We start from the raw sequence: 14,425 nt of genomic DNA on the forward strand, positions 1-14,425 counted from the left end.
AATCTGGCAAACCGCTTCTGTACACGTTCAATCCTCAAAATCCAACTTAATTGATACGGAGCCCAGACTACAGCAGCATGCTCAGTTATAGATCTGACGAGGGCGCAATGAACCTTGCTCCCTTCCAGTCCCCGTTAAAACACGCAGTACAGTGATTTCAAGCACAAAGGATCTTTGAATTCACGTGACACTTTGGTGATGAAGGCGAGCTGAAGATTCGCTTTGTTGATAACTGAAGAGGGTGGACTGTTAAAAGTGAGCATCGAGGATCACGCCAAGATCATCCACTTCAAAGACCCTTTTCAAAAACTGGCTGCCGATACTATAGTCATAAGGGATCGGAGTTTTATTCCGATGAAAAGTTATCACAGAGCATTTTGATACAATGACTGTAAGTTTGTTCTGTCTACACCATTCAACAAAGTGATTCAGCAGAGATTGGAGGCGGATGCAACCAGCAGTACATTCCACTGGCAGAAATATTTTAAGGTCATCAGCGTAACCAATTTCCGTTCCGTCTTCTAGGCTTGTAATCAGATCGTTAAAAAATAGCGCAAATAATAATGGCCCCAAATTACTCCCTTAGGGGACGCCAGATCGATTGGTAAAAGGATTTGAAATGCTAGTGCCGTACTTGATCATTATGCGCGCTCGATGAGAAAGGATTTCAGCCAAGCAATCATGTTGTCATGAATGCCAAGCTTGGCAAGCTTAGCGAGCAAAATCTTATGTTCAATCGCGTCAAAAGCGGCTCTGATATCTGTATACACCGCATCGACTTGTTTTTTTATTTTCTAACTGATTGAGGCAAAACGACGTGTATTCTATGAGGTTAGTACTCACCGATCTACCAGGCATGAACCCATGCTGTTCAGGGGCGATGTACTGCAATGAAGCGCGTAAAGGGCTTGGCCAACAATTATTTCAAAGAGCTTAGACCCTGCAGACAAACTGGTAATACCACGATATTGCTAAACGTCTCGATGGTCGCCATTTTTGAACACCGGAAACGTAAACGAATTTTCCCATTTGTCTGGAAATGTTCGTTGCTGGAATGATCTGTTGTAGATCCTAGCCAGCTTCGATGCAGCGACAATAGATAATAGCTGGAATCCCATCAGGTTCGCACTTGCTATTAAAACACTGAATTTTTTTTACATAAGGAATATCAATTAAAACTATTCTAATGAATTGTAGTATTTTTAACAGAAACACGCAAATTCGGCATTTAATACCTCATAGACCGTTGGACAAAACTATACGTTAATGTTGCCAGATTGCTCGGATTTATCCGGGTTCGCTCGGATATTTAATACAAAATTTTGGAACAGTCTGGCCCGGCCCGGTTACCCGGATGTCATTTAAAAAATGCCCTGATTTATACACTTAATTTGGCAAATAAAAAAAATAGTGTTGTAATTTTTTTTTATTTATGCCTCCAAAACGACATTTTTTTTATAAAAAATATCATGAAAGGTTTTTTGGAAGCCTCAAATACGATTTACAATCTATCGATGATTGTAATGAAAACATTTTTTTTCTTGATTTCTGTTGAGTGATTTCTGTGTTTTGAAAAAAAAAAATTTCCGGATATTTCCCGGATTTTTGGTAGTCAATTTTGAAATCAATGCCCGGATTTTGCCAGGTTTTTATAAAAAACTGCTCGGATTTGTCCGGGCCAGATACGTGTTGCAAAAATTCTGGCAACCTTACTATACGTATTAAGTTTTCTTAAGTTATTTGTACTGTTGTGCTCAATTTTTTAGTTATAGGGGAGAATGAGGATACTTGATCCCTGGGGATACTTGATTCCTTAGCTATATCTCGAAACTGGAATGTCTTACAAAGATCAAATGTTCTAGAAAAATGTACCAAAATGAGCAAATTAACAATGCTTGTAGTTTAAAAAATTTTAACAAAATAATTGTTTGAGTAATTGAACTTTGTTTGAAAAATTTCACAAAATGTTACTTGAAGATTATTCGGTTGATGTGAAGGAAACCACTAAGGTTTAATAGCACTAAGCTTTAAAGCTAAAATGTAATAAATTCCATTAAATTTCAGTACAAGTTTGATTACAAATTCAACCTACAATTTAGTGTCTCCTATATGTCGGCCGGTAGTATGCACTGACTTTGACTTGCTGAGTTTAACTCGCGAGCTATAGAGGATATCGTTTGAGGTTATAATACAATAGGTACTTCAATTAGTAACTTACGATGGTCCAATATACGAGATGTTTTAAATATCGTTGTGATATTTGTACCACTACAATTTATGGCAACCTTTGCTATTCTACGCACGGTTTAACTACCTAGAAGTCGATTCCGGTAATAAAGTTGGCTACAAATGTTCGTTCGTATCTGTCGTTTTACCTAGGTTTCAATCAATTGTTAATCATCTTACATTACATTATATATTTTATACTGACCAATCTCTGGGCAACTGACTGTTGCGATTCCTACGAACTAGCCAACTGAATTCCTCCTACGCGCTTTAAATACTAGGTTTTTTATTAATAATTAATTTCAGCCACTTTTCGACTCACGTTTTCCTTTGCTATTCCCTAGGACAGCTCTTTCTTTTGCTTAGAGTAGGTTTCCAAATCGTCGTAAATTCCACCTAAATCTGACACATCGTTTACGGTAGCCATACACGGTGAGCCACGCGAACATTCCCCCTCCCGTGGATTTCCGACGGATGAAATGCCTTCTGTAGTCTTAACATCAAGTAACGCCAACTTCACCACTGGTTTAAGACTTTCACCGTTAATTGTTTTCACATACGCCTTCCGCACCTGTCCATCACCGGCTTTGACGACGCTCAAAATACGACCTCGAATCCATCCATTTCGTTTGTTCTCATCTACCACAAGTACAAGGTCTCCCGACTTTAAAGGTCTCACCGGCGTAAACCATTTTGTCCTTCGGGTAATTGTAGGTAAATATTCCCGAATCCATCGATTCCAGAACATATCGACCAAATTGCGAGCCAGCTTCCAACTATCCCTGAGGACTGTTCCTTCTGGTTCCACTAAACGTATCGGTTGGGTAATGCCACGTTCGCCATACAACAAAAAATGGTTGGGAGTGAGCGCTTCAGAGTTTTCTGTCTCAAGAGGTATATACGTGAGAGGCCTGGAATTGACTATTGCCTCCGCTTCCAACGCTACTGTTTCTAATACCTCGTCACATGGATTTCGTGGATGCTTCGAAATTCCCTCCATAGCCAGTTTGATTGAACGGACCAGGCGTTCCCACGAACCACCCATGTGAGGAGCGGCCGGTGGATTGAAATTCCATCGCGTGTTGGAGTTTGTAAACGTTACTGCGCAGACTTGATGGATTTGTTGTAACTGGTCCATAAGAATATTTTTTGCTCCCTGGAAATTAGTGCCATTGTCAGAAAAAATTTCTGCAGGCGATCCTCTGCGCGCGATAAAACGACGAAAGGCCATGATGCATGAACTCGTCGTCAAGCTGTGTGCTATTTCGAGGTGCACTGCTCGGACCGTGAGACATGTGAACAGTGCCACCCAACGTTTCACCAGGCTGCGACCTTGTTTCACGAGAATCGGCCCGAAATAATCCACGCCAACAAAGGTGAAAGGTTTGACAAATGGAGTAAGGCGAGCCGGTGGAAGTGGAGCCATCATCGGAGGGCGGGGTTTAGCTTTTTCAATAATGCAAGTTTGACACTCAGCGCTTACTTTTCTGACCTGGGCTCGAAGTCCACTAATGTAAAACTTTTGACGCATCTCGTTGACTATCGTCTCATGATTCCCATGCAAGTAACGTCGGTGGTAGCTGTCGATAATAAGTTTAGTGATACGGTGTTGTTGTGGCAGAATGATTGGATACTTAGCTTCAAATTGGGTAATGGGAGCCGCCCCAATTCTGCTGTTCATCCTTATTACCCCATATTCGTCCAGGTACGGTGAGAGCTTGTAAAGCGGGCTTGTTTTTGCAATTTCAATTGGGCTGTTGGTTTCTCGACTCTCCTCGAGGGCCGAATATTCGTTTGGATACGCATCAATTTGCGCCTGGCGCCAAAGAAGATTTTCTGCTGCTTTGAATTCCTCCGATGTCAAAGGTCCTGATTGATGCTTTTTGTGGAATCTATTTACTACTCGCATAAAATAAGCTGCTCGTCGAAGTAACGGTCTCCACTGCGAAAACGCCATAAGATCGAATAGAGACTGCGGTACTACGCCGTGGTATAGAAATATCGCCCGAAGTTCTTCTTCGGTATTATTGGTTGGATTAGAGGATGCTGGCCAAGCAGATTCGTGTTGTTTTAGGAACTCTGGACCAGTGAACCACCGGTTCTGATAGGAGAAACTAGGACCTATTCCCCATTTTGTTGCCTCATCCGCTACGTTGTGTTTCGATGGTACATAGCGCCATTCGTCCACGGTTGTACATGTCAGGATTTCGCCTACTCGAACTGCTACATATTGGTGAAAACGTCTGCTATCCGATCTAAGCCATGCCAGTACCGTCATTGAATCCGACCACAGTACTCGTTTTTTTATTGCTAAATTCAATGAAGAACAGATGTATTGAGCGATTCGACTTCCCAGAACGCCGGCTTGGAGCTCTAATCGAGGGATGGATAAAGGTTTTAATGGAGCTACTTTAGTTTTTGCTGTTACAAACGAGACGAAATATTCGCCATCAATTATAGCTCGGAGGTATGCTACGGCTGCATACGCTGCTTCACTTGCGTCTACAAATACGTGTAGTTGTAGGTCTTCAAGGCTATCGGAATTGATACCACTGAAAAAGCATCGGGGAACTTGCACTGTGTTCAGGTTTTTTAGCAATCGACTCCATCTGTTCCATTTATCCAACAGTTCGACTGGAATTTCTTCATCCCAACTTGATCCAAATTTCCATATTTCTTGCATGAGAATTTTTCCATGCACTATGTAATGTGCTACCAAACCTAACGGGTCGAAGAGGCGCATGATGGTTCTCAGAACCTGACGTTTTGTCGGTGAACGCTGATAGTCATCATTCTGAATTTCGTCGTAAACCATCGTGTTGAAGGAAAAAACGTCTTCTGTCGGCTTCCAAAGCATCCCCAACACACGCTCAGTTTTTTCAGTGTTATCCACCCCAGGTTCAAGGTTCAGAGATTTGTCGGATGAATGTTGTTGTACACCCAGTTGTCGAAGAACGTCGGAAGAGTTGGACAGAAAGTTTCTGATCTCGAATCCGCCTTTGCGATGTATGTACCTTATCTCATTCACTCGTCTAACTGCTTCCTCTGGTGTGTCTAATGATTCAAGGTAGTCGTCGACGTAGTGTAAGTCGATGATGGCTTTTACGGCGTCGGGGTACCGTGAGGCATGCTCTTCTGCGTTATGATTTTTGACATACTGCGCCATGCACGGTGAGCACGTTGCCCCGAAGGTTGCGACGTCCATGACGTAAACTTGTGGACTATCGTTTGTGTCGTGACGAAACAGGAATCTTTGAGATTGTTTATCAGCCGCTCTGATCCTCACTTGGTGAAACATCTCTTTGATGTCTCCCGAGACTCCAATATTCCGCTGTCTAAAACGTAACAAGATGGTGTGTAAAGATGTCAACATAGCCGGTCCTTTGAGTAGCATGTCATTGAAGCAGACCCCATTAACCTTTGCTGAAGCATCCCAGATCAAACGGACCTTTTCAGGCTTTTTCGGGTTTCTGACAACTCCAAGAGGTAGGTACCAGACTTTTTCAGGATCTGTATACTTTAACTCATCGTCAGTTGCAATGTGGGCGTATCCTTTCTGGACATAATCATTTACTTGATCTTGAACGATTTGTTTCAACTGTGGATCTTTAGATAGGCGTCTTTCTAGACCCAACAATCTCTTCTTTGCCATGTAATGGCTTTCGGGAAAACAAGGAAAATCATATCTCCATAGCAAACTCGTTTCAAACCGGTCACCTATCCTCTTGGTTGATTTTTTCAATATTTGCATTGCGCGTTTGTCGGATTCGGATTCCAGGGTACGGGATGTGTTCACAGCTTCGCTCTCAAAAAATTGTCCTATTTGACGGTGTAATTCCTCATTACTAATATCATTTATCTTATGCACGTTTAGCCGTTCTACTGTGCTGAATTCGGCTGCCTGTTTCCCATACACACACCATCCCAAACGTGTTTTAGAGGCTACAGGATCACTGCCACGACCTTCGCGGATTTTTAACGGTGCTAGAATTTTGACGTGTTCTAAACCGACTATCATCTTGGGTACAGCGTCTACGTAACTTTGTATCGGTAATCCTCTCAAATGTGGGTATGTTCTTTTCATTTCTTCATATTGGAAGGACTGCCGTGGTAGTTTGAGTTGCTGTACGGTTCTGACATTATTCAATATGAATCGTGATTTTAGTTGCGTTCCTCCTATGGATAACGATATGCGTTGAGATCCCTTTTCCTCTCGTGAAATGTTTCCGGTCCAGCTTATGGATAAAGAATCTTCTGGACCGCGAATTCCGAGTTCTTTAGCTACTGAAGTCTCCAAAAACGTTGCGGTGGAACCATCGTCTAAGAAAGCGAATATTTCAACCCGTTTATCATTCCCTTCCAACACTACAGGAAGGTACCGAAACAAGGAGGAAGAAGTGGTATAGTGATGGTTGTGATGTTCAACTTGTTCCTGTGATTCAGTATTCCGATTTGACATTTTTGCTGGGTCATGTAATAGATGATGATGTCGGGATCTACAACCGTCGGTACCGCAATCCTTATTCGAACGACAAGGCCATCTTTTATGAAACGCAAGACAGATGCGACAAAGTTGTCTTTCTTTTATCGCCTTCCATCGTCCATCTATGTCTAACGCTTTGAATTGTTCGCATTGATATATTCTATGTCCGGTGTCGGAGCAATAGCCACATGTCCTTTTAATATAATCCTGTGGCTTATTTTGCTTTTCCCCTTCCATCTCTTGTTCATGGTGATAGTAGAGCTTCTGTCGATTACTTTTGTTAGGTTTTCCTACTTCTGGAATAACAACATCTGCAGAAACCGATACTAAATCTGACATATAAGTGCTGAATGTACGGAGGTTAGCGCCTGGTACTTTTCTTTTAAACCGCGACCATTCAATCATCATTTGTGTCGGTAGTTTTTGGACCATCTCCTGAAGCAGCATTGGGTCTGATAAATAGTCATCTAACGAAGCTGCAGACATATGATTTACTGTGTTTTTTACTGCCAATCCAAAGTTAATTATGGACCGGAGGTTATCTTCTTTTGGAGGTGGGGTGGCACGAAGTTTTTGAATTATTGAGTGTAAAAGAATTTCTGGCTTACCATACAGCATGTGTAAGGTTTCAATAATTTCTGGGACCAAATCCGGACTTAGTAAACTGCTGCTGACGGCTTCACGAGCCTCTCCCGTTAAACATCGCTGGAGTCTGGCTAGATTTTCGGCGTCATTAAACCCACAAGATACTGTAGTGTTTCGAAATGTGACAAAAAACAATGGCCACTCCTGGGGGTTGCCCGAGAAATTCGGCAAGTCCTTGGCCATAACCTGTCGAGCCGCCAGCTGTCCTTTAGATGGTTCGAAGATTCCTTCTTTCTGTGCAAGGTTTGGAGTAAAGCCTTTTGATTGATTGTTCCTTTTTTCTACTTCTACTGGGACAGGGCATTCGAAAGATTCGTGCAATTGTTGTGTATTCGTGCCAACCTCATCGACCTGGCAGTTGAGGTCAAAGGGAATATTAGGACCAGCTGGATTAATAAAACTACTTGGAATAGGAGCTGCGTTTCTTGGATCTACCATCCAGGTCACCTCATTAGGATTTGGACATGATGATTTATATAAGGAAGAATACACTTGACTGCTGGCATGTGACGAGCGGTTGACGGGGATACAGGTGACGTAGGGGTAGCCTAAGGTATTTTCATTCGCTTGACGAACCTCGAGTCTCGGATATTCTACCTCCTTGGTAGCCAATGGTCGTGGGCCCATGGGCATAAATCCTGGAACTTTGTTGCCTGTAACATAGTCGGTCGTCATCGTAGTTAATGGCGTTGGCACATGTATACAAGCTTGAGGAATCGACTTCGATGGCGTCCGATTATTATTTAGTACTGAACTCCCAATGTGTGTTATAATTTCGGAAGGTACTGAAACCTGCGGCATAGCATTCAGAGCCGAGATATTTAGTAAACTCGAAGTGTTGTTACTCTGCAATCCGCTTCTCTCCTCTATTATTGTCGAGAGAATTGCCCTATCATCCATAATCCTCTTCGATGGTGGACCTACTTTAGAAGCTTCTGTAGTAACGGTTGACGATGGACCGGAATATTGAACGGCTGTTGGTCCTATTCTTGTAAACTCAGCCGTAGTTACTTCAGAAGATTTAGAAGCGAAAGAGTTCGGTACGCTCACTCTCGGAACCAAACGGGATGCTAAATAAATTTGGGCTTCTGTGGGCGAGATTTGCAGGGTCGCCAATCCACCAAGAATGCCGGGGGATAAAACACCAGTTTGTTTGCTGAAAGGCTGATTGCTTTGGGGCGTAGAGGTCGATGATGCTGGTAGTTGAGCATCCCGAGGTGTGTCATTACATATAGCTGTGTACGTATTTTGTGACGAAACGTTTTGATCATCGTGCATGGGGGGTTTTGAAGCTTCTACTATCGGAGGGAATTCCCATTCTGGTATCCGGTCTGTTCGCCGTCCTGCTGTGTTTATTCCCAACCAGCTCTCTACCTTTTCCCGACTATGACCACTGATCGATCCGCCTTTGCTACTTCCTTCCGACTCTCTCAATAAAACATCATATTTCCGATCGAGATACGCTGTTGCTATTTCCTTTTTCTTCTTCAGGTATTTTTTCCGCCGGTCCTGTTGGAATTGCTCTTCTTCTTCTAACGCTTTCAGTGCCATTGCCTTTTCTTCTTCTAGCCTTAACAATTCTGTATTAACACGGATCGATCGTTGGCTACTGCGCGATCCGACTTTGGATGACGCTTTCTCGTGAGACAATGTGCCCTTGGTTTTATCGGGGTTTTGAGGTTGGCATTTACTACATTTCCATGATCGATCGGTGGCCTCGATAGAACTGGAAACTCCAGCACAGTCGTAGTGAGCCCAAGCCGAACAATTATCGCATCCTACCAGATTATCCAATGAATCAGGCTTGCTGCACATAATGCAATTGTTTTCGACTGACTTTGATTGTCCATCCATCTCCAAAGCCGTGGGATTATTATGCCTACCGGTTATGCTGAATCCGTAAATTCTTTAAAGAAATATTCGGTTGATGTGAAGGAAACCACTAAGGTTTAATAGCACTAAGCTTTAAAGCTAAAATGTAATAAATTCCATTAAATTTCAGTACAAGTTTGATTACAAATTCAACCTACAATTTAGTGTCTCCTATATGTCGGCCGGTAGTATGCACTGACTTTGACTTGCTGAGTTTAACTCGCGAGCTATAGAGGATATCGTTTGAGGTTATAATACAATAGGTACTTCAATTAGTAACTTACGATGGTCCAATATACGAGATGTTTTAAATATCGTTGTGATATTTGTACCACTACAATTTATGGCAACCTTTGCTATTCTACGCACGGTTTAACTACCTAGAAGTCGATTCCGGTAATAAAGTTGGCTACAAATGTTCGTTCGTATCTGTCGTTTTACCTAGGTTTCAATCAATTGTTAATCATCTTACATTACATTATATATTTTATACTGACCAATCTCTGGGCAACTGACTGTTGCGATTCCTACGAACTAGCCAACTGAATTCCTCCTACGCGCTTTAAATACTAGGTTTTTTATTAATAATTAATTTCAGCCACTTTTCGACTCACGTTTTCCTTTGCTATTCCCTAGGACAGCTCTTTCTTTTGCTTAGAGTAGGTTTCCAAATCGTCGTAAATTCCACCTAAATCTGACACATCGTTTACGGTAGCCATACACGGTGAGCCACGCGAACAAAGATCTTTTTTCATCACTTTAAAATAAATGTTCCTTACATGGTCAAATTATGAAAAAAATATTTATTCCAATGTATCAATCGTTCGAGCGTAAAATGAACTTCATAATGCCATACTTTCAAGGAATGGAAAACTTTCAACTTTTTTTTCAGAAAACGTTTTCTAAAATGTTGATTATGGGTACAATTGATCCCCTAGAGTTGGGTACAATTGATCCCCCTTCCAAACGGCATATTCTTTTTCTGAATTGATCGTTATGATTGCTGATTACGAAGTTACTAATATTTATCCAAAAACTAATATTTATCAAACAATTGTCTGAAGTAAAGAGCAAAAATAATTAATTTTCTCTTAATTATAAAAAAAATAGCGCCTTTAAGTATGCAATGTTATTAGCGTTGAGACAAAGTTATAGAATTTTCTTTTTATGTCTGCTATAAATTGTGAAATATGAACAAACATGACCAAAATAGTCCATTAACATTCTATCTTGGGGTTTAGTTTGATTTTCATACAAGGATTAGGGCTTCCTGAATAAAAGATCAAGTCTCCTTCAATAAGGGTATATACGGACGATAGTATTGGCGAAAAATTGGCCTCAGCCATAACCTCAAATTTTGATTTGCTGGCGGCCTCACCAGTGATGCTAGGTGCGTTACTAAATCAGTTATTGCTTGTTTTAAACTCAAAATATTTTTGAATTGATTAAATTTTTTAAACATCAACAGCTAAACGTTTGAATTCATTACGGGGCGTCCCTAAATAATGTATGAAGATAAGCCATCTTTTGCTAATGAATTTTCAAGGTGAATTCGAAACATCTTATATATATATTTTCATGTACTGCTTGATAGATTAAAAAAGAGCAGTGTCTAACTTCTAAACGAATGCAAAATCATTCACTGTTCAAGCAAGTAAATCAATGGAGCCCCGTCTATGTTGACTTTGAAAATAATCGCCAACATGCTCTGATTATTTAAAACAAATCCACATAATTCACTACATCGTTTAATTCTAGAGTTTGTTTTGATTAGGTCTTAAGAACCACTTGGCATGTTTTGAGAAAATCGATGTTAAAGTCCCGAAACACCTTTTTAATTCTTACTTTGTTGTTGCTGGTCAAATTCGTCTGCAAATTCGAAATTTAATCTAAAACTGAACGCAGAACATGATGATGTACTTGAAACTTGCATTAATTCAGTCCTTATGAATGAAGTGGTACTTACGACATATTGCATTTCTCTTCTGGCTCAAACGTCCTTTTGATCAATTGATAATTCTGGTAACCAAAACTGATCTGATAGGCCCAAATTCTCAGTTATCCATTCGGAGTTGTTTGATGAAAGGTTTTAATTGACAATCCTACCCAATTAGTACGCGGAAATGATTGAGCGATTGCCTTTGTAATTATTGCATCGTAGGACTTGCCGTTGGGAGTTCGCCCGGACATTTTCGACCACTACCATTGGCGCTACTGGCCATTAAAGGAGTGTGAAAAAGCATCGCACATCTGTTTTGATTATTTCGTTTGCCTCTGTAATGAAAAAATAATACTAACTATTCACACAGTGGAAAAAGAAGCTGATGGTACTCACCCAACACAAATTTAGAGCCATTTATTTTATTAGGACAGCTAGGATCACTTCTGGACACAGTTTTCGTATAAATTTACACGAATTTTCATTAGTTGACAAAAAACTTTACGCGACGAAGCATAACGTCGTAAAAACCAACCTGACAAATTGTTTTTAGCGACCTTTTGCATCCCGGCAAGTACACTGCAATGCAAAATGACGCAAAAACCAAATTGCACTGAAAAATGAGAAAGTCATCATACGTCCTAAATTCAAATCATTGTACAAAAGTTATTTAATGATAAAATGAAACCAATTTTTTACCAATGATAAAATACATGCTTATCAATCGTTTGCAGCAAATAACTCAGTTTTGTTTATATTGGTTCATACGACCTAATCAAAACAAACTCTAGAATTGTGCGATACAGTAAGTTGTTTTGTCGTGCTGATAAATGATGCGTTTAATTTCACATTCGAATAGAAATCTACTGGGAAGTTGCAAATTCTCAGTACTCATTAAAAGGTTTTTCAATAACAATGCAATTAAAAAATATAATCATTTTCCAAATTTCAATGCACTTGGCACCCCTGAACACCCAAAAAATCAAAACACGAACATCTGTGTATCGCTTTTCCACACACGCTAGAAATTATTAAACCATTTATGTTTCAAAAATAACCATTTTTGACCTTTTCCCGGGAAATGTCATTTTATGAGTTCTCCATGAGAAGTCATAAAATGACTTCTAGGGGAGAAGTTCGAATATGGTTATTTTTCAACCGAATGTGATTCTGGAGAAGAAGTTGAAAAATGGTTATTTTTCAACCGAAATTCAAATGAGCTGCTTATTTAGATTCATGAGGATTTGTTACACAATTTTCGATAAAAATCGTCATTTTTCGTTCAATAGCAAAATCAAAGAAAAGATTAGTGATAGTATTTAGCATATTTTTATTCTAAATAGCTTTTTGACGACAGGAATCAAAGTCCTTCTGGGACGGTACATTGATTTTGTGCCATCGGTTGTAGAATAGGCTCAGTACAAACTGTTACCTGAAGGTTGCTGTTGGGCCTAGACAAATGGAAGCCTTCAAACGGATTGGCTGACTGGGGGACGTTCTTTTTAGGTGCTTTCAAATTTATTTGGGCCGGATGATTGTTGGCACCAGTAGCTGGTACAAGAGGTGAAGCCATTATCGGTGAACGTGACGCAAGAGGAAGTAGCTTGTAGTTGATGATTCGGCTCCTGGAAGTAGCGTACGGGGTACCAAAACATGTTTATCTTGTCATAAGGTACATTTACTGTTCCTGAGGCCAAATTTTTAGAGATTTTTGATAAACATGATAGTCGCAATAGATCTCCGTCCGGAAGTTATCCTGATTTGCCATCCTGAAATGGCATAAGCAATGCCAGTTTTTCTTTCCGACTGACCGCGGAGTTTACTTCCGTTACAAGCGTAACTGCTGACGATTCACATATCGCCTGCCAGCGGTAGCCCGCTGTAGGATGTACCTGGGGGCATTTTTGTGATCCTACACAGGATGACCATAGCACCTGTTAGCTGACTATGAGAGGAAGAATGGTATTAAAGATTGGCCATAAGTTTCCTACAAATAAATTTTGTTACCTGTCGAATTCGACGATAATATTAGCAATGAATTACCTTCCAGCAGCGGGTGTGCTATGTTTTTTGATCCTACAATTGAAATACTTTTAACACTTCCAGAAATCCATCCGATATCGAATAAAAAACTTCTGAACGCGTACAACTTTGCCATTATGCAATGTCTTTTTCGATTGAGGTTAAATTTTCATTCTATTTTTGGTTAATAATCCAAAAGTTGGAAAATGGTTAAATTTGTAACATGAATTATTTATGAAAAATAACCATATTGGAAGTTCTGCAGAAAAAACTAAAAAATGGTTATTTTTCATTCGAAAATGGTTAAATGAAAATGAGCGTGCAGGGCAAATTTTTCGATATTAGTACCAGAAAACCGCGTTTATGGTGCGCCCTTCTCAAAAATAGATTCTGTTCTCCCATGGTTTGAGGTTAGGGCTGAGGCCTCCTGCTTAGGTGGTGTTCGTGTAGAACTGTCAATATATCCTAATAGGGGATCAAGTCTCCCATAACTTCAGAAAAATCGCAATTTTTTTACTCCCACGAAAATGCTTCTAGTTCATCAACGGGTTCAATTATCGTTCTAATTTTTGGAGCATAGAAACTTGAAGTTACAAGCTGTCAGAAAATGTCAAAGACGGCGAGTTGCTAAATTTTTCCAAAAAGATATGTTGAAAACAAGAAAAGGGGATCAAGTATCTCCACTCTCCCCTATAGTTTTATAATTAAAATTAAAACATTTGAATCATGCTTGTAAGTGTATCCATCCACATCCACGGCGAGCGTAGAAAAAACGAAATATTTCGTATTTGGTCCACATTGTGTTAAAACAATAACGGATGGTGAAAAAAAAAATTATCAAAAAATTTAAAACATTCTTCGCATTTAAGCGTAAATGTAGTCAAAGACAAAATAAAGTACGCACTCTTTACACTAAACATTCCTATTTAAACCACGAAGGGGGGGGGGGGGGCGGGGTAAAATAAGCCCTAACACCTTTTCCGCAAAAACTTTCGTGATTTTTAACTGATTTTTACAAAATTTATTGTTTTAGAAAGCCTGATAGAACTTCAACGATCAAAACACCCGTGAGACTAATTCTCATCACCAAGAACATCTTACTAGCGCTTATCAACCTCAATTTTGCCCTCGATACGTTGTGCATTCCGATTCAAATGCATCGTCTCTTGTAACGTTAAGGATAAGTTCTCGTTCCCGGACGAGAGAAAATTTCACACTATTTTGCATGGAGTTCAGGG

The 14,425-nt window shown here is 40.1% G+C and overlaps 1 protein-coding gene across 1 annotated transcript; it reads right to left on the reverse strand.

Annotated features, from left to right (window-relative positions):
• Nucleotides 1–2,566: 2,566 nt before the first annotated feature.
• LOC129737892 (uncharacterized) lies at nucleotides 2,567–9,169 on the reverse strand. Its single transcript, XM_055729058.1, has one exon. It carries the CDS (start codon nucleotides 9,167–9,169, stop codon nucleotides 2,567–2,569), a length of 6,603 nt encoding a protein of 2,200 aa, XP_055585033.1.
• Between the last annotated feature and the right edge of the window lie 5,256 nt (nucleotides 9,170–14,425).

Source organism: Uranotaenia lowii, chromosome 1, assembly GCF_029784155.1.
Source record: "Uranotaenia lowii strain MFRU-FL chromosome 1, ASM2978415v1, whole genome shotgun sequence".
Taxonomy (NCBI): Eukaryota; Metazoa; Arthropoda; class Insecta; order Diptera; family Culicidae; genus Uranotaenia; species Uranotaenia lowii.

Coding starts and splice junctions, on each gene's coding strand:
- LOC129737892 (XM_055729058.1), bottom strand. CDS start 9,169: ATGTGCAGCAAGCCTGATTCATTGGATAATCTGGTAGGATGCGATAAT.